Raw genomic sequence first — 22,066 nt, 5'->3', positions numbered from 1 at the left:
CAGCCAGAAAGCATTGGTACTGAGATGTGGTCTGTGGTCCCCACCTGCAGAACCACTCCTTTATTGAGGGTGTCTTGATAATTGCCAATAATTTCCACCTATTGTCTATTCCATTTGCACAACAGCATGTGAAATTGATTGTCAATCAGTGTTGCTTCCTAAGTGGACAGTTCGATTTCACAGAAGTTTGATTTACTTGGAGTTACATTGTGTTGTTCCCTTTATTTTTTTGAGCAGTGTGTATATATATATATATATATATATACATACATATACATATACACACACAGATCCAAGAAAAGCTGCAGTGTAGGACATTCTGGATTATCAGACAGTATGGCATTTAATGTTTCATCATTAGCTCTTTATATTTTTGCAGTATACAGGATCTATATACATTACATGTGCAAAAGTATGTGCACCCTCTACATGCCCCCAAGGAGCTTTTCTGACCCTCAATCCGCAGACATTAATATGGAGTCGTCCTCTGCAGATATAACGGCTCTTGCTCTTCTGGGATTTCTATAAGATGTTGGAGACGTCTGTGGGAATTTTTGCCCCTTCATCCAGAAGATCATTTGTGGGGTCAGACCCTGATGTTAGGGGGGTCCGGGCTCACAATCTCCATTATAGGATGGGGCTAGGGTCCGGGCTCTGTGCGGCCGCACATGTTCCCTCCATGTCTGTATGGAGCTTGTGCACTGGACGCAGTGATGGGGGACAGATAAGGACGAACCCCAAACTGTTCCCACAAAGCTGAAACTACAATTATCCACAATGTCTTGTGGTGAAGATGAAGATTTCCCATCACTGGAGGTGAGGGTCCGCGGCCGCCCCCTGATAACAGCCCATAGCATTATCCTCCTCCACCATCTGTACAGCGGCACAATGCAGTCAGGGGGTAACGTCCTCCTGGAATCACCAAACCCCGACTCCTCCATCAGACGCAGATAGAGAAGTGTGATCCATCACTGCACAGGACACGTCTCCTCCAGAGTCCAGTGGTGGCGGCTTTACACCACTCCATCCGACGCTCGACATTGTGCTTGGTGATGTTGAGAGAGCTGGTATCAGTGAGTTCTGCACCACCGGCCGTTCTGTCACATGTTTATAAAGGCAGACAGCATGGCGGGTGGAGGTTATACACCAGGGGGTGGTAAGCAAATTTCAGTGATGAAAATCATCAGTTCTAAGCAGGCAGCACGGTTCTGCCTGCAACATGAATGTAATTTCTCCATCCTCTCCAATGTCTGTGTCCGCAGTAATCGGACTGCACTCTGATCACATCCGAGTGCAGTCTGATGTTTCACACGCTCCCATAGACTCGTATGGGTGCACGTGATCCGATTATGGATGCACCCGCAGCATGCTGGCGAATTGGCACGAGAAGATAATCTCAGATCTGCTCCGTCCCAAAGTATAACGTTGGGTCCGAGTGCTATCTGATAAAACATCACATAGCTCTCGGCGGTGTTAAACGCCAGTGTGAACAAGGCCTAAGACAATGCTCTGCTACATTTCCACATTCTTTTTTCTCCCTTTTTTTTGGAGTAAAAGTGTAAAAATTTGTTTAAGGATTTTTTTTTAATTTGGCACCAAATTCATTATAGATTTTGTGCCGTTTTCACAGTCATCATTTTGCGGCTTTGCTCCACAATGTGGGGGGTGATTTTCATTCATTATCTCAATATTTTTTGTTAATTCGTCATTTGTGACATTTAGAAAAAGGCAACGTTTTTGTATATTTTACTAAAATAAAAAAAAAAAAAGGATGTCATCTTTGACCTTGGCCAAGTTGCTCAAGCATCGTGCACCATTATAATGAAATTAGTGCAAAACCTGACCGTACAAAAGGCAAGAATGACTTGAAAGATTGCAAATGACGAACCGGGGCTCGAATCTCATGAAAAATAAATGGAGCAGCACCATCTAGTGGCCACAGAAAGCACATATCAGTAAAATCTGTGGTTAGATCTGGACATAGACCTTTCCAAGTCCATACAGCAGCACGCGTTAAATAATGTCACTGGCCTTGTACCGTCCTGTGCACAGCGCCACCTGCTGGGGATAGGATGTATTGCCAGACAACGTGCACTATTGATATCGCAGCCCTGCACCACGGCTCCTGTAACGCTCCGTTCTTTGCCCAGTTTATGACTTGTTCCCATATTATCACAGATCCCATAGCGGCATATCATGAAATAGCGAGACACTGCTCCCCTCATCGTCCGCGGAGTCCTCACACTGGCTGCTGGCTTGGCTTACGTCCTGTCTCCTCCTCCGGCGACTATACACCGCCCGCTCAGACGTCTGGTCGCCGTCCATGTCCCTTACATGGTTCCTCTGGTGTAAAGCCTTTTGAAGGCAGCTGTAAAATCTGCAGAAATAGAGAACAGATCAGGGATATTTGTGAGATACAGCACTCGCCCTCCATCCCGCCGACCACCGGGGCGACTCGCCCTCCATCCCGCCGACCACCGGGGCGACTCGCCCTCCATCCCGCCGACCACCGGGGCGACTCGCCCTCCATCCCGCCGACCACCGGGGCGACTCGCCCTCCATCCCGCCGACCACCGGGGCGACTCACCCTCCATCCCGCCGACCACCGGGGCGACTCGCCCTCCATCCCGCCGACCACCGGGGCGACTCGCCCTCCATCCCGCCGACCACCGGGGCGACTCGCCCTCCATCCCGCCGACCACCGGGGCGACTCGCCCTCCATCCCGTTGTCCGTCACTCTGCCCTGATATTCGATCTATCCCATGTCCGCACTGAGCCCTACCTGGCAATCCTCTTCTTGTTCTCTTTCATCTTCTGATTTGCGCTTTGCACTAAGAAGTCGATGTATTCCTCGCTCACCAGACACTTCGCCTTGTGACTTAAGGGCACCTCAAGACAATGTGTGCTCCGTACAGCCTGCGAGACAAGAAGAGATCTCAGCCAGATTAGATTTAAAGGCTAAAAATCCACAGCCAATTACAGCAGCGGCATCAACAATCCTCTCTACACACTAGCAACGCGCGGGGCGAAACCTGGAGCAGATTTTCCCCATCACATGTGGACGCAGCTCGGAGTGACGAGATTCAGGGAGATTCAGCTGCTCTGTGGTTACTCGCCCACTGTAGACATGGTTCCTCCATACTGCTGTCAGGGTCCGCTCTGGCCTTTTGACTTACGGTGGGAGGGGGGGATCAGGTGATCGCTGCATCCAAACATCCAGGGCAGATTCTGACCAGGCCAAAATACTGTTTATTCTGGTCAGCCGGAACGTAACGTCAGCACCCGACACCTCCACGGCCGGAGGAGGAACACACCAGCAGCAGTAAGGAGAAGAGGCGTGGGCTGGGTGGGTTTGTTTTATTTTAGCACCGCCATGGGCCCATCTTTACAAGTTATTTTGCTAGTCGACAACCCTTTGAAAGGAAAAGCTCTGAGCAAAAACTGATATTACTGTAAAGCTGTTGCAACCACGTCATACAAATAGCAAAACATGGAAACCTCACTGGGTTTTATGTGACTTGCTGGTCACAACGGGACGACGCTCACCTACGTTATGCTGTGATGAAGCGGTGGCAGAGCGTGATCTTTGGGGTTAACAAATTGCAGCCCCAGCCTAAAGACGATATTTTTATCCCCCAGTTAATGTCCAATACACCACTGCAGAGATAGATACTCACCATTATAATTTTCCCTTTCTTGCCGACCGTTATTCCAGAATTCCTGAACCCCGAATTAATGGCGACCCCGTGCTGTAGGGAGGGTGAGATACAGCGTTAACGTCAGACATGATTCATGCCATAATCTGCGTTGGTTGCGGCCTGTAGCGGAGCTTCTCTACCTCTAACACAAGCCCACAGGTTTATATAAGGTAAGTTACGGATGTAGCAGAGCTGTGTTTGTCATAGAAACACTGACTTTTTATTAAGCTAAAGGGCCAGTTGACATGACTGCGTAGTGGATATATTTTCCGGTCTAGCCCGACCAAAGATCTCATAACCCAACTAGCAACCAATATACGGAAGAGGAAAGAAGTGCATCCAATATACGGTTTGCTTTTAGAAAGTGACGGCTGCACCCCGGGCCATGGAGCTCCAATACAATGAGTAGCCCTGTCCTGCAATAACACGTATAACCTGAAGACAGCTCTGGCGATCTGCAAGGAAGGCGACAATCTTGTAAATTCAATAATAATGCAATAGAAGTTCTATTGCATCATAACAGTGTTAAAGTACAAACTTGGCTCTGCTACACCTGTCCATGTGCACCTGTAATTACCAGCATCTGTGCATCCTGCAGTTCACGACACTGTACATGGAGGACGAAGGGCTCAAACTTCAGCACCGCGTCTCCTGTTGCTTTCTGAAGACCTGAAATCTGAGCACAAATGGGGATTAGGTTTATTCATGTAAATCCCATCACTGCGGCCGATTCTAGGACACCTGCGATCAGCAGAAAGCAGCGGTGCGATACACCCCGGCTCAGCCCCAGTCTTCTAACAATCAGTGTGAGTACCAGGGGTCAATATAACACGGACACTCAAGAGAACTGCAACACAGTCTCATCAATGTGAAGGGAGCAGAGCTGCAGTGCCCTGCAGAGCGGGTATACGAGAGCGCTGCCCTGCAGGGAATACCGTGAATGTACTGTAGCACTTACCTTAGGATGGTGAAGGCTATCGACGGTGGACTCCCATCAATCCATGATCACATATTGCTAGGATGGTCCCATCAACATATCATACACTTACTGTGCACTGCACCCTCCCCGCCCAGTATCACACCGTGCACCCTCCCCGCCCAGTACCACACCGTGCACCCTCCCCGTCCAGTACCACACCGTGCACCCTCCCCGTCCAGTACCACACCGTGCACCCTCCCCGTCCAGTACCACACCGTGCACCCTCCCCGTCCAGTACCACACCGTGCACCCTCCCCGTCCAGTACCACACCGTGCACCCTCCCCGCCCCGTATCACTCCGTGCACCCTCCCCGCCCAGTACCACAACCGTGCACCCTCCCCGCATCACACGGTGCACCCTCCCCGCCCCATAACACACAGTGCACCCTCCCTGACCTGTACCACACGGTGCACCCTCCCCGTCCCGTACCACACCATGCACACTTCCCTCCCCGTACCACACCGTGCACCCTACCCGCCCCATACAACACCGTGCATCCTCCCCGCCCCACACCGTGCACACTCCCTTCCCCGTACCACGGTGTGCACCCTCCTCGCCCCGCACCACACCGTGCACACTCACCACATCTTCTGTCATGCAGAAATCATGAGTAACAAAGAGCCACGAGCAGTTCTGCTTCTGAACTGAGGACATGTCAGGATTCTGTGGGAAATTAATACAAAAAAATGTAGAATCAGCAAAATGAAAAAAAAAAAATAGAAAATCATAAACAGGAGCTCAATATATCAACTCATAAAATATGCACATCACACGACAGCCGGTCCCACAAGAGCAGCCGTCACGCGACAGCCGGTGCCACAAGAGCAGCCGTCACGCGACAGCCGGTGCCACAAGAGCAGCCGTCACGCGACAGCCGGTGCCACAAGAGCAGCCGTCACGCGACAGCCGGTGCCACAAGAGCAGCCGTCACGCGACAGCCGGTGCCACAAGAGCAGCCGTCACGTGACAGCCGGTGCCACAAGATCAGCCGTCCCGCGACAGCCAGTCCCACAAAAGCAGCCGTCACGCGACAGCCGGTGCCACAAGAGCAGCCGTCACGCGACAGCCGGTGCCACAAGAGCAGCCGTCCCGCGACAGCCGGTGCCACAAGATCAGCCGTCCCGCGACAGCCAGTCCCACAAAAGCAGCCGTCACGCGACAGCCGGTCCTATCATGCAGCAGCTGTCAGATTCTAGTTGCTACATTCATTCCTTCAGGAATTAAGATTATTGGCTGATGAAAACGATCTGCAGAACAGCAAGAGAGCAAAGCAAACAACTACGAGAACGACCACTAGACAGAGACTGCGGCACTCTAGGACACACCCAGAGATCAGAGTCATAAGAAGAGTTTACATTTAGAAAAATGGCTCATTGGGTGCACGACTTATCTAGAACAGTCTATTCCATGGGTCAGCAACCTATCGATTGCCAATGGGTGCAGTGGAGTGTAGGAGTGAGGTCTGTCAGTACTGTGGAATAAAGCGGAGTCCGTGGTACTGACCTAACTCAGGGCAGCTCGCCCACTTCAGCGACAACAGGTCACAGCCCCTTGTGGACGCAGCATGTGCCGGCCGGGGCGGACAGAGACTGTGTCAGCACCAAGAAAAGGAAGATGAAGGACGCAAGTGACAAAGTGTAGGCAGCAGACACGTAAATGCCATCGCTCCTTCATTACAGGGCGGCAGCACAGTTACACCTCTGACGTATGCACTGTGTATTTATTGCAGGACACATCTGTAAGGACACTGTACTCCATACAACTGGCAAAAAAATAATCTGACTCCCTAAAGGACTCTCGCGTGCTTCATGTACAGTGGTGTGAAAAACTGTTTGCACCCTTCCTGACTTCTTATTCTTTTTCATGTTTCTTACACTTAAATGTTTCAGATCACAAAACAAATTTAAATATTAGATAAAGATAACACAAAATGCAGTTTTTGAATGAAGGTCTTTATTATTAATGGAAAAAGAATTCCAAACCTACAGGGCCCTGTGTGAAAAAGTGATTTCCCCCTAAACCTAATAACCAGTTGGGCCGCCTTTAGCAACAACAACTGCAATCAAGCTGTCGTGATGACTGGTAATGAGTCTTTTATGCTCTGGAGGAATTTTGGCCACTCATCTTTGCAGAATTGTTGTACTCCAGCCACATTGGAGGGTTTCCGAGCATGAACCACCTTTTTAAGTTCCGGCCACAGCATCTCAATCGGATTAAGGGCAGGACTTTGACTAGGCCACTCCAAAGTCTTAATTTTGTTTTTCTTAAGCCATTCAGAGGTGGACTTGCTGGTGTGTTTTGGACCATTGTCCTGCTGAATAACCCAAGTGCGCTTCAGCTTGAGGTCACGAACAGATGGCCGGACATTCTCCTTCAGGATTTTTTGGTAGACAGCAGAATTCATGGTTCCATTTACCACAGCAAGTCTTCCAGGCCCTGAAGCAGCAAAACAGCCTAAGACCATCACACTACCACCACACTTTACTGTTGGTATGATGTTACTTTTCTGAAATGCTGTGTTACTACTACACCAGATGTAATGGGACATACACCTTCCAAAAAGTTCAAATTTTGTCTTGTCAGTTAGCAGAGTATTCTTCCAAAAGTCTTGGCGATCATCAGGATGTTTTCATGCAAAACTGAGGCGAACCTTTATGTTCTTTTTGCATAGCAGTGGTTTTCGTCTTGGACTTCTGCCATGCTGCCATTTTTGCCCAGTCTCTTTCTTATGGTTGAGTCATTAACACTGACCTTAACTGAGACAAGTGAGGCCTGCAGTTCTTTGGATGTTGTTGTGGGGTCTTTTGTGAAGTCTTGGATGAATTGTCGCTGCGCTCTTGGGGTAATTTTGGTCATACGGCCACTCCTGGGAAGGTTCACCACTGTTCCATGTTTTCGCTATTTGTGGATAATGGTGTGGTTTGCTGGAGTCCCAAAGCTTTAGAAATGGCTTTATAACCTTTTCCAGACTGATAGATCTCAATTACTTTGTTTCTCATTTGTTCCTGAATTTCTTTGTATCGCACAATGATGTCTAGCTTCTGAGGAGCTTTTAAGTGATTTCTTGATTGAGAACAGGTGTGGCAGTAATCAGGTCTGTGTGTGGCGAGGGAAAGTGAACTCAGCTTCCCAAAGATGTGATTAACCACAGTTAAAATTTAAGATAAGTGGGGGGGGGGGGAATCACTTTTTCACACAGGGCCCTATAGGTTAGGATTTCTTTTTCCCTTAATAATAAAGACCTTCATTTAAAAACTGCATTTTGTGGTTACTTGTGTTATCTTTGTCTAATATTTAAATTTGTTTTGTGATCTGAAACATTTTAAGTGACCAACCTGCAAAAGAATAAGAAATCAGGAAAGGGACAAACTTTTTCACACCACTGTATCTGCTGGGAGCTTTCCTGCGCACATGCCACAGACACAATGTGAATCCGTCCTATGGAGCTTTGCAGTCCTGGATCTAGGACATCCTCCTCCTCGGATGCCGGTGCCTTCACCTCGTCTATAAGGATGATCCTCCCAGAGCAGGAGCTGGTGGTGAAGTAGCAGTTCTGCAGGTTCAGGTCCCGCACGATCTCCTCTATGTCCACGTCCACACTGCCCTTCTTGCTGAGATCCGCCTTACGTGAGGCCTGCAGCTTCCAGTGTGTGAACAGTCCCCAGGATGGCGGCTGGTGACAGGGCATGAAGTGATCCGTTACCTCCTCCATACTGTGGGATCCGTTCAGATCAGGCGGAGATCTCCACGACACTGATTATTGGGGGGCTGGGGAGGACCCCGCGGCCGGCACCGGTCCGGATTATTGCCTATAAGTCCTGAGTGAGGGTCCTCGGGTCAGACACGTCCCTCTACAGTGGGGTCTGACACGTGTCTACTGTGGTCCCTGTAAGAACTGAGCAGTCGGGTGACATGAGACGACTGGGACGTCTCCGGATCCCTCACACCTCTGTAACAGGTCTTCATCCAGAGAAGGGTCCACACAGCAGGGGCTTCTCCTATATAGAGGGGGTCAGACACGCTTATCCCCCGCTCAGTCCTGAGGCAGCAGATCACAAGTCCCAGGCTTATTTTAGCGCTCACATTTCAGGCTTCTCTCTTCTTTAGAACTGCAACATTAACAACCACGTGACACACTGTGGAGGCCGCCATCTTAGCTACGGAAACTGCAGATGGGTCAAAATTTCTCGATTCCGCGCATCATTCAGTCAATGACGGTACCACGTGACAGCCGCACGATGAGACTACCTTTCCCTCAAGAAACATGGCGACGCGTCCGTACGTACGGTCACCTGACACCAAAGGACACGCCCCCCGGGCAGAGTATAAGTGACAGGACACTGACAGCGAACCGGGACATGCAGGTGACAGCTGGAGGTGAGCAGACAGGTCGGAGACTGGGAGGAAGGCTGTGCTGCTGCGACTTGTAGTGCTACACGTGCACGTATGGAGCCTTATAGTGATGGGACGTAGCGTGCATGTGTGTGTATAGAACTACAAGTCTCCGCAGTGATTTAGTTGCAGACTGCACATATAGGACCCTATGTCTGAGCTGCAGACACGGAGGGCACTACTGGGATTCTTCTTCCCCGGTGTAGAAAGGAATGGCGGACAGACGGGGCGTCCGGAGTAAAGGTCGTGTGTGCGAGCGAGTAACTGATTGATGGACGGCGCTGTGTGTGCACTGGGATGTAGCAGAGCTGAGCGCCATAGACAGCGCCGTGTGTGTGTGTGTGTGTGTGTGTGTGTGTGTGTGTGTGTGTGTGTGTGTGTGTGTGCGCGCACTGGGACGTAGCAGAGCTGAGCGCCATAGACAGCGCCGTGTGTGTGTGTGTGTGTGTGTGTGTGTGCGCACTGGGACGTAGCAGAGCTGAGCGCCATAGACAGCGCTGTGTGTGTGTGTGCACTGGGATGTAGCAGAGCTGAGTGCCATAGACAGCGCCGTGTGTGTGTGTGTGTGTGCGCACTGGGACGTAGCAGAGCTGAGCGCCATAGACAGCGCCGTGTGTGTGTGTGCACTGGGACGTAGCAAAGCTGAGCGCCATAGACAGCGCTGTGTGTGTGCGCACTGGGATGTAGCAGAGCTGAGCGCCATAGACAGCGCTGTGTGTGTGTGCGCACTGGGACGTAGCAAAGCTGAGCGCCATAGACAGCGCTGTGTGTGTGCGCACTGGGACGTAGCAGAGCTGAGCGCCATAGACAGCGCTGTGTGTGTGTGCGCACTGGGACGTAGCAGAGCTGAGCGCCATAGACAGCGCTGTGTGTGTGCGCACTGGGACGTAGCAGAGCTGAGCGCCATAGACAGCGCTGTGTGTGTGCGCACTGGGACGTAGCAGAGCTGAGCGCCATAGACAGCGCTGTGTGTGTGCGCACTGGGACGTAGCAGAGCTGAGCGCCATAGACAGCGCTGTGTGTGTGCGCACTGGGACGTAGCAGAGCTGAGCGCCATAGACAGCGCTGTGTGTGTGTGCGCACTGGGACGTAGTAGAGCTGAGCGCCATAGACAGCGCTGTGTGTGTGCGCACTGGGACGTAGCAGAGCTGAGCGCCATAGACAGCGCTGTGTGTGTGTGCACTGGGACGTAGCAAAGCTGAGCGCCATAGACAGCGCTGTGTGTGTGTGCACTGGGACGTAGCAAAGCTGAGCGCCATAGACAGCGCTGTGTGTGTGCGCACTGGGACGTAGCAAAGCTGAGCGCCATAGACAGCGCTGTGTGTGTGCGCACTGGGACGTAGCAGAGCTGAGCGCCATAGACAGCGCTGTGTGCGCGCGCACTGGGACGTAGCAGAGCTGAGCGCCATAGACAGCGCCGTGTGTGTGTGCACTGGGACGTAGCAAAGCTGAGCGCCATAGACAGCGCCGTGTGTGTGCGCACTGGGACGTAGCAGAGCTGAGCGCCATAGACAGCGCTGTGTGTGTGTGCGCACTGGGACGTAGCAGAGCTGAGCGCCATAGACAGCGCTGTGTGTGTGTGCGCACTGGGACGTAGCAGAGCTGAGCGCCATAGACAGTGCTGTGTGTGTGCGCACTGGGACGTAGCAGAGCTGAGCACCATAGACAGCGCTGTGTGTGTGCGCACTGGGACGTAGCAGAGCTGAGCGCCATAGACAGCGCTGTGTGTGTGCGCACTGGGACGTAGCAAAGCTGAGCGCCATAGACAGCGCTGTGTGTGTGCGCACTGGGACGTAGCAAAGCTGAGCGCCATAGACAGCGCTGTGTGTGTGTGCACTGGGACGTAGCAGAGCTGAGCGCCATAGACAGCGCTGTGTGTGTGTGCACTGGGACGTAGCAGAGCTGAGCGCCATAGACAGCGCTGTGTGTGTGTGCACTGGGACGTAGCAGAGCTGAGCGCCATAGACAGCGCTGTGTGTGTGTGCACTGGGACGTAGCAGAGCTGAGCGCCATAGACAGCGCTGTGTGTGTGCGCACTGGGACGTAGCAGAGCTGAGCGCCATAGACAGCGCTGTGTGTGTGCGCACTGGGACGTAGCAGAGCTGAGCGCCATAGACAGCGCTGTGTGTGTGCGCACTGGGACGTAGCAGAGCTGAGCGCCATAGACAGCGCTGTGTGTGTGTGCGCACTGGGACGTAGCAGAGCTGAGCGCCATAGACAGCGCTGTGTGTGTGTGTGTGTGCGCACTGGGACGTAGCAGAGCTGAGCGCCATAGACAGCGCTGTGTGTGTGCGCACTGGGACGTAGCAGAGCTGAGCGCCATAGACAGTGCTGTGTGTGTGTGCACTGGGAAGTAGCAGAGCTGAGCGCCATAGACAGCGCACACACACACAGTGTGCGCACTGGGACGTAGTAGAGCTGAGCGCCATAGACAGGTGTGTGTGTGTGTGTGTGTGTGTGTGTGTGTGTGTGCGCGCGCGCACTGGGACGTAGCAAAGCTGAGCGCCATAGACAGCGCTGTGTGCGCGCACTGGGACGTAGCTGGGCTGAGTGCCGCGCGCGCACTGGGACGTAGCAGAGCTGAGTGCCGCGCGCGCACTGGGACGTAGCAGAGCTGAGCGCCATAGAGTGCCGCGCGCTGGGACGCAGCTGGGCTGAGTGCCGCGCGCTGGGACGCAGCTGGGCTGAGTGCCGCGCGCTGGGACGCAGCTGGGCTGAGTGCCGCGCGCTGGGACGCAGCTGGGCTGAGTGCCGCGCGCTGGGACGCAGCTGGGCTGAGTGCCGCGCGCTGGGACGCAGCTGGGCTGAGTGCCGCGCGCTGGGACGCAGCTGGGCTGAGTGCCGCGCGCTGGGACGCAGCTGGGCTGAGTGCCGCGCGCTGCCTTTGCCTTCTTTTGCGATGGATCAGTTAAAAATGGATGAACCCTTGGACCCCCAGCCGCGCTGCAACTTCATCCGGACCGGTGACCCCAGTCAGTTTCCTAGTACAGACTGATGAGTCTCTGCGTCTGGTGCTGGCGGGGTTACAAAAAAAACAAACAAAAAAAAAAAACAGTGACGTGTATGACAGAGGTGAGTGTAGGCTCCGGGGGTGTTCCCGCCTCTGATGCGTCATTTGTTGTGGATTCTGCGCCAAAATCCTCATAAAACCTTCAGATCTGCTTGTAACAAACATTTTCTTTATGTAAATGGAGAGAAACTTGCCTGGAACTCAAAAGTGGCGTTGGGGAAAAAAAAGTGTCATGTTAATTCTTCGGTGTGTTTTTTTTTATTTTTTTTGCAGCAGAAACTTGTCCAAAATCTATATATTAAATAAAAATAAAAAAAACAAACAAAAAAACCCTTTCCTCTGAAACCTCATGAAAAGTTACTGGTTTTCGAAGCTTAGAGTATTTTTAAGCCAGAAAAATCAACATCAAGAAAATTATCAAAGTTGCAAAACTTCTCATTACATCTTTGGATTTTAGATAGAAGGTGCATCCGGGTGTGGGTATGATGAGGGTGCATTTTGTATCCTAAATATACTGCAGGGGGCAGTGTGATTACATTCCTCACGTCTGTCAGTGCAGTATATAGGTGAACATTATAGATTTGTCTTTCAGACCAGTATGGCTTCTGTAGGAAGATTCATGCGGGCGATTCGGGTCTCGGAGTTTGGGAAACCGGAGGTTCTGAAGCTCCTGACTGATGTCCCGGTGCCTTTACCAGGAGAGAAGCAGGTAAAGACGTCTTTCCTAGAGCAATGCTGAAGCTTAGCGCACAGTGGAGTCTTTCTTAAGGGCTATTTCCAAGACTTTGATATGAGGTGGGTGGGGGTCCCACTCCTTGCACCTCCACTGAACAGCAGATTAAAGTGCTTTGGTAGAGACTGTATCTGGTTTTACAGCTCCGTCCCATTCACTTCTATAAGAGCTGAGCTGCAGTACCTGAAGTGGCCACTGAATGGCGCTGTAATGTTTCTGCTCCACTCACTGTCTATATCCAGCCCCCATTGTAGCAGCAGACAGCTGATGTGTGGTGGGCATCGGACCCCCAGAGATCTGATATTTATAACCTCTACTAAGAACTGGTCCTCCCTATCTAAAGCCTGGACGGCCCCTTTTAAGAAGTCGGACCCCAGAGGTGTCAGTCACATTGTGCTTGAAATGCCAAGACAGAGGAACGTGGCCCCTGATGAAGACCCTCCAAACCTGCCCTTATCCATTAGATATTTTTTTTTGTCATTTGCATAAAAGGTCTTAATCCGAGTGCACGCTTGCGGAATTAACCCCGTGGAGACGTATATGAGAGCTGGCACCTACGCCCGGAAACCAAACTTACCCTATACCCCCGGCTCTGACGTATCGGGGGTGGTGGAGGATGTCGGCAGAAACGTGACCACATTTAAGGTAACTGACTGATCTTCTTAAAGGGGCGCTCTGCTTTAGAAAATCCCTATCTGCTTTCTCGGTCTCCCTTGATGATGAGCTGATCACTTCCAAAGTGTACGTGTGTGGTGCTTGTCGACCCTTTTTAAAGTGATATTACGTGATTTTTAATTAGGGGGTGAAAACCCGGGGTCCCCTTTGATCAATATCTCCTTCAAGGACAGCATCTCCCTTAGCGCCACACATACAGTTATGGCTGTGCCTGGTACTGCACCTCCGCACCATTCACTGAGGACTGATCTGCAGCATCCAGATTCCTCATGTTGTCCTCTAACCTCTTGGTCCGATATTATTAATATTTTATTTTTCATGTTGTTCAGAAAGGAGATCGCGTGTTCACCACCGGTACAATCACAGGGGGATACGCGGAGTACGCAGTCGCCTTCGAGGAGGCCGTGTACCCACTTCCCGAGCAACTGAGCTTCAAGCAAGGAGCCGCCATATCTGTTCCGTATTTCACTGCCTACAGGGCGCTGATCACAAGGTGAGCTCCATAGGTGCAAGTGTGAAGAGGAAAAGTTCTGAAACTTTCTAATACTTTTCTAATAGCCCATTGTGCAGTCGGTCTGCGGCACTTCACATCTTTGTCTTGTTACATAGGGCACACGGCAAACCCGGGGAGGTGGTCCTCGTACACGGCGCCAGTGGCGGAGTGAGTAATGTGACCTGTGGATGTTGGGAGTTGTTTTCTTCTATGGAGCAGCTTAATATTGTATTATCTGTTATACCTTGGCCCGGGGAAGGGTTTGAACGGCCTCGCCCCTGAAGTACTCCTCCTTTCCTGGTGGTCTGTGTCCATGATGGGTTAATACCAGCTTTGGTGGTTTAGGACCGGTCTAGAGTAGTGCAGAAGTTGGTGCCAGCGTCCATGCTGGTGCAGGGTAGTCGGCAGGTAATGGGGATGTGGGTTGTAAGATGCACAGACTTTAGTAGAAGAAGTTAGTGCTTCTTGGTCAGGAGATGTTTTTTCTAGACGGCGGCGTGGTCCGCGCTGCTCCGCTGACCTCTCCCTTTCTTCCCTATAGGTGGGGATAGCGGCTTGTCAGATCGCCAGGGCCCATGGATTCAAAGTATTTGGCACCGCCGGCAGCCCCGAAGGGTTAAATCTGGTTTTACAAAATGGAGCCCATAAGGTTTTCAACCACAGGGAAGAGGATTACATCGAGAAGATCCGGGTCAGTGTGACAGCCCACCCCACCCATATACACTTATGTCAGACGTACAGTATATCTGCTCCCCCGGTATCGGTGACGTCTGGGGACAGATATCCCCATTTATTATGGAGAGATGGATTGTGCTCTCTAATATTTAGGAGGCTGCTGGAGAGGACGGGATTAATATTATCCTGGAGATGTTGTCCAATGTAAACCTGAGCAACGACCTGAAACTCCTTTCATACGGCGGCCGAGTGATGGTAAGTGCCCCCCATCCTGACATGTCCGCCCCCTCCATTCTGAGTCGCGCAGCTCTATTGATCCTATTTGCCCAATCGGCTGATTTTGGGGCGAGGGATTTGGTCTTCTTAAGTAGAGCGGATGTGTAAGGAGACTCAGAAAACTTGTTGGTGCTCCTGTTGGAGGTTGTAGTCCTACACCATTGGGTCCATGACATTGGTACTTCTCAGTACTGGACTGGTTTCACTCTGGTGCGGTGGCGGCGTAGTACTGGACTATCCCGCTCTGACGCGGCCGGACCCCTTCTGTAGGGGTCATTATTGGGGCTCCGGCTGATAACCAGCCCTAACCAACCCAGAAAATCAGGTTTTCACCGACTGCAACATTTATTTACCCCGCAACATGGTTCTGTGTAATATCGGCTGCGCTCTTCTAGGTAATTGGCTGCCGCGGTCCTATCGAGATAAACCCCAGAGACACGATGATGAAGGAGTCCAGTATTGCCGGAGTTGCACTTTTCAGCTCCACCAAGGTAAGAGCAGAAAGTCATTGGTGTCCGAACACTCAGATCTGTACATAGCGTCTCCTATCCACCTAGGAAACGGAGAGATAAGCAAAGATCAGCCTGTAAATGATGTGAGCACAGATAGTACTGCCTCCCTGTCTCTCCCTGTGAATAATGTAGATACAGATAGTACTGCTGCCTTGTAAATGATATAAGCACAGATAGTTCCACCTGCTCCTCTCTATGAATAATGTAGGTTGTAAAAGATTTTTTTTTTTTTTTTTTTTTTTTTTTTTTTTTTAGGCGGATTGGAAGGAGGCTGGAGCTGCGCTCTTCGGGGGCATGGAGAGCGGATGGCTGAGGCCGCTGATTGGTCCTGAGTATCCGTTAGAAAAAGCGGCTCAGGCCCACGAGGACATCATCCAGAGCAGCGGAGCCACCGGCAAGATGGTCTTTGTGCTCTGAGCCCTTCTCTGATTGGCTGTGATTATAGATCACTGATCACTTATGATTCTTGAAGATAAAGCCTGATTCACAAGCACTCGGCACGTCATCACTGGATCGTACATGTTACAGAAAAACCTTAAAAAAGTCAGTTTTAAAATTGTGCAAACTTTCCTCTTTTGGGGATGCCTTAGTGTAATTTTAGGTTACACTGGAGGTCTGTTTTGCAGCCCTGATGATCTGGAGCAGCTCATCACTTTGGGATATCCTTATGGTGGTCCCCTTTATGGCAGCTAAGGGGGAGTTTTCTGAGACTGGGGCAGAGCGCGGTCTGTAATAGATCATTCAGCTGATGGAAGGGGCAGAAGAACTTTATGTCCCCCTCATATTTTAGCTGCTACAGTTTCTCTTGGTTGTACCTGGTGTTGCTGAATAAAAAAAAGTGATTATCACAGAATAAAATGTGAATTAATGGAATAATAAAAGCACTGGCTCAGCCATTTCCCTGTTTGCATTTCATTATTATTTGTAAACCATTCAGGAAAAAAAAAAACTAATTTCCACTCGCTGCACAAAGTACAACTCATCCAGCCCCCCCAAAAAAATGTCCATTATGGCTGCTGATATGTTGAGCATCCAAAGAAACACCACACAAAGAGTGCTGACAGCGGTGGCCAGGCTGGGCGTGGAGCCGGGCTGCGCAGCGGTGGCCAGGCTGAGCATGGAGCCGGGCCGCGCAGCGGTGGCCAGGCTGGAGCTGGGACAGCAGTCATCCTGTGCTCGGAGTCAGTCTGGGGACAGTACAAGAAAGTTTTGGCAATCTCTTCTTCACATAGATTGAAATATTTTATTATTCAAAGAAATTCCAGATGTTTCGGTCAGTAATCTGGGAGTTGATTACACTGTAGCAGGCAGCACTGGAAAGGTGTGTGCAGTATCCACTGCTCAGACAAGTGGCCGTCTGGGGACGGTGGTGTTCCTGTGCATGGAGCCCATCCGGTTTCCCGTGGACACTTGAGGCCGGTCAACTGATGGCTACATCTAAGGCTGACCTAGATCTTCACCAAAGTTTACCTGGAGGTTTTATAAGAGGAGTGAAAACTAAAGTTCTGGAAAAAAAGGCGAAAAATTGCAACTTTTCAACTGAAAGCTGCTGCAAACGAATTTGTCATTATTCCTTTAAAAGGGAACTCAACGCTAAGGATTATTAATCTGCACCATAGATTAAATGTTTTTACGATTTTTGTCTAATAACACATTTAATGGGAAAAAATATCACAACATGCAGAGCATCGCAGCTATGATAGAAAGGAATCAGGATCCGCAGAGCATCGCAGCTGTGATAGAAAGGTGTCGGCGCAGAGCAGCTATGATAGAAAGGTGACAGGACACGCAGAGCATCACGGCTATGATAGAAAGGTGTCAGAACACGCAGAGCATCGCAGCTATGATAGAAAGGGGTCAGGACACACTGAGCATCCCAGCTATGGTAGAAAGGTGTCAGGACACACAGAGCATCACGGCTATGATAGAAAGGTGTCAGGACACGCAGAGCATGGCAGCTATGATAGAAAGGTGTCAGGACACGCAGAGCATCACGGCTATGATAGAAAGGTGTCAGGACACGCAGAGCATCGCAGCTATGATAGGTATCAGGACACGCAGAGCATCGCAGCTATGATAGAAAGGTGTCAGGACACACCGAGCATCGCAGCTATGATAGAAAGGTGTCAGGACACACAGAGCATAACAGCTATACTATACAGAGCATGCGATGGGTTAAATCACTTGACTCCCTACTAAAGGCAGAAGATAAATTAGGAATAAGTCACTAGACTTATTTGTCTGGCACGGAAAGTTATGAAACTTTGCAGTTCACTTTAATAGGGAATTTGTCTTCATTTTCCTGTAAAGGATATATTCACATAAGCAGCGTCCGCCCGGCTCTTCCCAGTCTGTTTGCTGTACTGACATCAGTACCTACTCATTGTGAGTACAGAAAATGACAGTGACAGGAGAAATAAATCACCAAAGTCACCTGAGGACACTTCTTCTGGGCCGTCGGATGAGCTGGGGCAGGAGAGAAGAATTTGCAGAGATCCTTCCTTTTCCTTGTAGAACAATTCGCCTCCTGGAAAGTTCCCCATTGACGCAGTGTAAGAAGGAGCGCACTTCAGACTGGAGGGAAGGGGCAACGTGTGGAGAAGAGCGGTGAGTACAGAAGTCTCCTCCATGGTCGTCTTGAGAGGAGGTTGGTAAGACACAGCTGCGCCCGGACTTTCTTTTCCTCTTAAGACATCTGAAAAGAAATACAGTGGAGAAACACCTAATCCCAGGTACATACCTCTAAACTTAAAGGGGTTCTCAACCTTTGGAGACATTTTTTTTCTACGTCAATGATTGTATTTGGGGCTACGCATCATTTTTGCAATTGGGTTTCATTAGAAATTCTGCACCATTTGTCTTAGTTTCTTTGCTTATTTAACTGTGATGTGGTCTCTGGTCATAATTCTGAGAGGAGCTCAGAAAAAAGCAAGTTACAAACTGTTCTTTAGAACTTTAGAATGAGCTCACTGATGGATTCTCAGTTAACTCATTCTGCGGCCAGCAATGGACCGTGCAGCACAGAGAATATAGAAGGCAAATTGTGAACTGGGGAAGAGCGCACATGACTTAGTAGTGAGATATAAGTTTGCACGGAGTAGGACAATGATCTCCATCGTATACAGGCAGGACTGATGTCCATAACACTCTGCCATCTCCTACCCAGGACTTGCCATTGTTTGCAGGGTGGCAAAGAGCCAGGTATACAGGACTGAGAGGCGCCGGAGCCTAAGTGCAGCAACCCCGACGTGCTGAGGACACGTCTTATCCAGGGTCTGAGGACTCCCGATTGCATTATATGTATGTGGATTTATTTATTTATATTTGTATTTTGCTTTATTGATGTTAATTGTTTCCCTGCTTGTCTTCTATCGAGCAGTTAAAAAAAAATAAAGTCAAATGTAAGCTATCCTCCAAAAAATTGCCTAGATCATATTTTTGTGTTACATGTTTTTTTTAATTGCCAATTTTTTTTTTTTAATATAAAAAAATTATTAAACTTGCAATTTTCACACTTTTGTAGACTCCTACTTCCTGTCCTTTCATGTAGACCTTTCAGCGGTTTCCTTATCATTCTAGTCAGTATTACAATGACAGGTAACACTTCTATACAAGGCTGATAACATGATCCACTAATTATAATAGGTGATGTCACAGCTCACCTCCTCCTCCTCCTGTACAAAGACTGATAACACCTCTATAAACAGTAGATAACACAGGAGCCACCATTCACAATAGGTGATGTCACAGCTCACCTCCTCCTCCTGTACAATGACTGATAACACCTCTATATACAGTAGAAAACACAGGATCCACCATTCACAATTGGTGATGTCACAGCTCACCTCCTCCTCTTGTACAATGACTGATAACACCTCTATATACAGTAGATAACACAGGATCCACCATTCATAATAGGTGATGTCACAGCTCACCTCCTCCCCCTCCTGTACAATGACTGATAACACCTCTATATACAGTAGATAACACAAGATTCACCATTCACAATAGGTGATATCACAGCTCACCTCCTCTTCCTGTACAATGCCTGATAACACCTCTATATACAGTAGATAACAGGATCCCTCATTCACAATAGGTGATGTGACAGCTCACCTCCTCCTCCTCCTGTACAATGACTGATAATACCTCTATATACAGTAGATAACACAGGATCCACCATTCACAATAAGTGATGTCACAGCTCACCTCCTCCTCCTCCTGTACAATGACTGATAACGCCTCTATATACAGTAGATAACAGGATCCCTCATTCACAATAGGTGATGTGACAGCTCACCTCCTCCTCCTCCTGTACAATGACTGATAATACCTCTATATACAGTAGATAACACAGGATCCACCATTCACAATAAGTGATGTCACAGCTCACCTCCTCCTCCTCCTGTACAATCACTGATAACACCTTTATATACAGTAGATAACACAGGATCCACCATTCCCAATAGGTGATGTCACAGCTCACCTCCCCCTCCTGTACAATGACTGATAACGCCTCTATACACAGTAGATAACAGGATCCCTCATTCACAATAGGTGATGTGACAGCTCACCTCCTCCTCCTCCTGTACAATGACTGATAATACCTCTATATACAGTAGATAACACAGGATCCACCATTCACAATAAGTGATGTCACAGCTCACCTCCTCCTCCTCCTGTACAATCACTGATAACACCTTTATATACAGTAGATAACACAGGATCCACCATTCCCAATAGGTGATGTCACAGCTCACCTCCCCCTCCTGTACAATGACTGATAACGCCTCTATACACAGTAGATAACAGGATCCCTCATTCACAATAGGTGATGTGACAGCTCACCTCCTCCTCCTGTACAATGACTGATAACACCTCTATATACAGTAGATAACACAGGATCCACCATTCACAATAGGTGATGTCACAGCTCACCTCCTCCCCCTCCTGTAAAATGACTGATAACACCTCTATATACAGTAGATAACACAGGATCCACCATTCACAATAGGTGATGTCACAGCTCACCTCCTCCTCCTCCCTTCACAATGACTTTTGCACACACTCAGATGCTTCAATAGGGTCAGCATTTCATTGCTGTTAATGAACATGTGGATTTGCTGAAACAACCGGACATTAGAAATGAAAAAAAAAGACCTAGTGGCCGATGTGAAAACTGCAAGATTTCATTTTTCTATTTTTAATACGGATTGTGATATTGAAAAAAAAATAATATTGCCAAACATATTTAAAAATATATTAAATACCAAATCCTGATTTTAAACAATAGGTCACATACCCTGATGATCGCTTCCATTTTTTAAGGATACGTTATTATACAGTGACACATTGTCATTCTGGAATCTTCCCGTCACATGATTTGGATCAGATCTTGCGCCATTAACAGCTTCTCGAGTCTGGAGTGCAGTTTATGGGACATTTGCACATTTTGTCAATAATGAGAAAGTCCAGGGGGCATCACAGCTTATAGTCGGGGTCTGCTGTATACCCTGTGCTCGTGATGTGGATGACGCCTGCATTATAGGTGAGTACATATATTTATGTCTTTCAGACCAGTATGGCTTCCACAAGGTTCATGTGAGCAATTCGGGTCTCAGAGTTTGGGAAACCGGAGGTTATGAAGTTCCATACCGATGTCCCAGTGCCTTCACCAGGTGAAAACCAGGTACACATGTTTGCATAGAGCAAAGCTGCAGTTTAGAGCATGGTAGAGAATTGCTTAAAATAACAGTCCACTCATGAGATAAAAATATAGGACTTTTTTTTCTTTTTTTAAGGCCTTTTTTTTTTTTTTTCACATTCATTGACATAATTAGCGCCAAACTCTTCAAAATGGCACAAGTTAAAGAACTTTGTGCAGAATCAAAAAAATGCTCTTTTGGCCATTAAAATGTTCTGCAAAAAGCAGGAAAACACACCGAAAAGCCTTAAAAAAGAAGAACGTGGCATAAAAACAACAAAAACTGGAGAGGAAAAAGGCAAAAATGCAACAATCGATCGAACTTTTCGCTTTGTATCTTTTTTTTTTTCTCTTTTATTGAAGGTTCTAATTCGAGTGCATGCATGCGGAATTAACCCAGTGGAGACCTATATCCGATCTGGCAGCTTTGAATGGAAGCCGAGCTTACCCTACACGCCCGGGTCTGACACTTCAGGGCTGGTGGTGGATGTTGGCAGGAAGGTGACTGCATTTAAGGTAATTGAAGTGTTTTTTTATTTCTTTTTTTTTTTTTGCCATTTTTTTATATTCATTTGGCCATTTGGAGTCCTGTCCTGCAGATTGCAATATTTAGCGTTTCCTTTCTTCTCCTTCTGACCCAGACCTCCATGACAACTTCTCCCAGCACCGACTCGTCTGCAGTTTCTCGCACCCATATGCCCCTAAAAATTATACTTCAGAAATAGTGATGTCATTACTGTAATTACTTCCCAACATATAATGCCAAACAGATAAAATCCTGAAAACGATAATGCCTCAAAAGTAATGGTGATAAACTGTGCCACATACTAATCCTCAATAGTGCACAGTAATAGTGCACAACGCAGTAAAGGTGTCAAAGAGCGGTAAGAGTGAACACCATTGTGCCCCTTAGTACCT

General features: G+C 48.9%; 3 protein-coding genes across 3 annotated transcripts in view; 2 read left to right on the top strand and 1 right to left on the bottom strand.

Annotated features, from left to right (window-relative positions):
- Positions 1-323: 323 nt before the first annotated feature.
- On the bottom strand, positions 324-8,907 carry TYW3 (tRNA-yW synthesizing protein 3 homolog). The gene is made up of 6 exons (XM_073643908.1): positions 8,178-8,907; positions 5,261-5,341; positions 4,276-4,374; positions 3,678-3,749; positions 2,783-2,916; positions 324-2,377 (listed from the first exon to the last, which is right to left on the bottom strand). Exons 1-6 carry the CDS (start codon positions 8,388-8,390, stop codon positions 2,173-2,175), a joined length of 804 nt encoding a protein of 267 aa, XP_073500009.1. The 5' UTR covers positions 8,391-8,907; the 3' UTR covers positions 324-2,172.
- CRYZ (crystallin zeta) lies at positions 8,902-16,342 on the top strand. Its single transcript, XM_073643906.1, has 9 exons — positions 8,902-9,055; positions 12,673-12,789; positions 13,306-13,458; positions 13,818-13,981; positions 14,098-14,149; positions 14,523-14,672; positions 14,810-14,911; positions 15,328-15,423; positions 15,700-16,342. The coding sequence occupies exons 2-9, from the start codon at positions 12,679-12,681 to the stop codon at positions 15,859-15,861; spliced, it is 990 nt and encodes a 329-aa protein (XP_073500007.1). The 5' UTR covers positions 8,902-9,055; positions 12,673-12,678; the 3' UTR covers positions 15,862-16,342.
- A 1,451-nt stretch (positions 16,343-17,793) lies between these two features.
- Positions 17,794-22,066, top strand: part of LOC141157080 (quinone oxidoreductase-like) — a 31,138-nt gene continuing 26,865 nt past the window's right edge. Inside the window, exons 1-4 of the mRNA XM_073643907.1 lie at positions 17,794-18,051; positions 18,611-18,744; positions 21,020-21,133; positions 21,512-21,664. Of these exons, the coding sequence (XP_073500008.1) occupies positions 21,086-21,133; positions 21,512-21,664 (201 nt within the window). The 5' untranslated portion in view covers positions 17,794-18,051; positions 18,611-18,744; positions 21,020-21,085. The remainder of the gene's footprint in view (positions 18,052-18,610; positions 18,745-21,019; positions 21,134-21,511; positions 21,665-22,066) is intronic.

The sequence above is a fragment of the Phyllobates terribilis genome, unplaced genomic scaffold, assembly GCF_046119375.1.
Source record: "Phyllobates terribilis strain yellow unplaced genomic scaffold, ASM4611937v1 Scaffold_8__6_contigs__length_399053987, whole genome shotgun sequence".
In the NCBI taxonomy this organism is placed as follows: domain Eukaryota; kingdom Metazoa; phylum Chordata; class Amphibia; order Anura; family Dendrobatidae; genus Phyllobates; species Phyllobates terribilis.
This window is presented reverse-complemented; position numbering and strand designations above follow the sequence as displayed.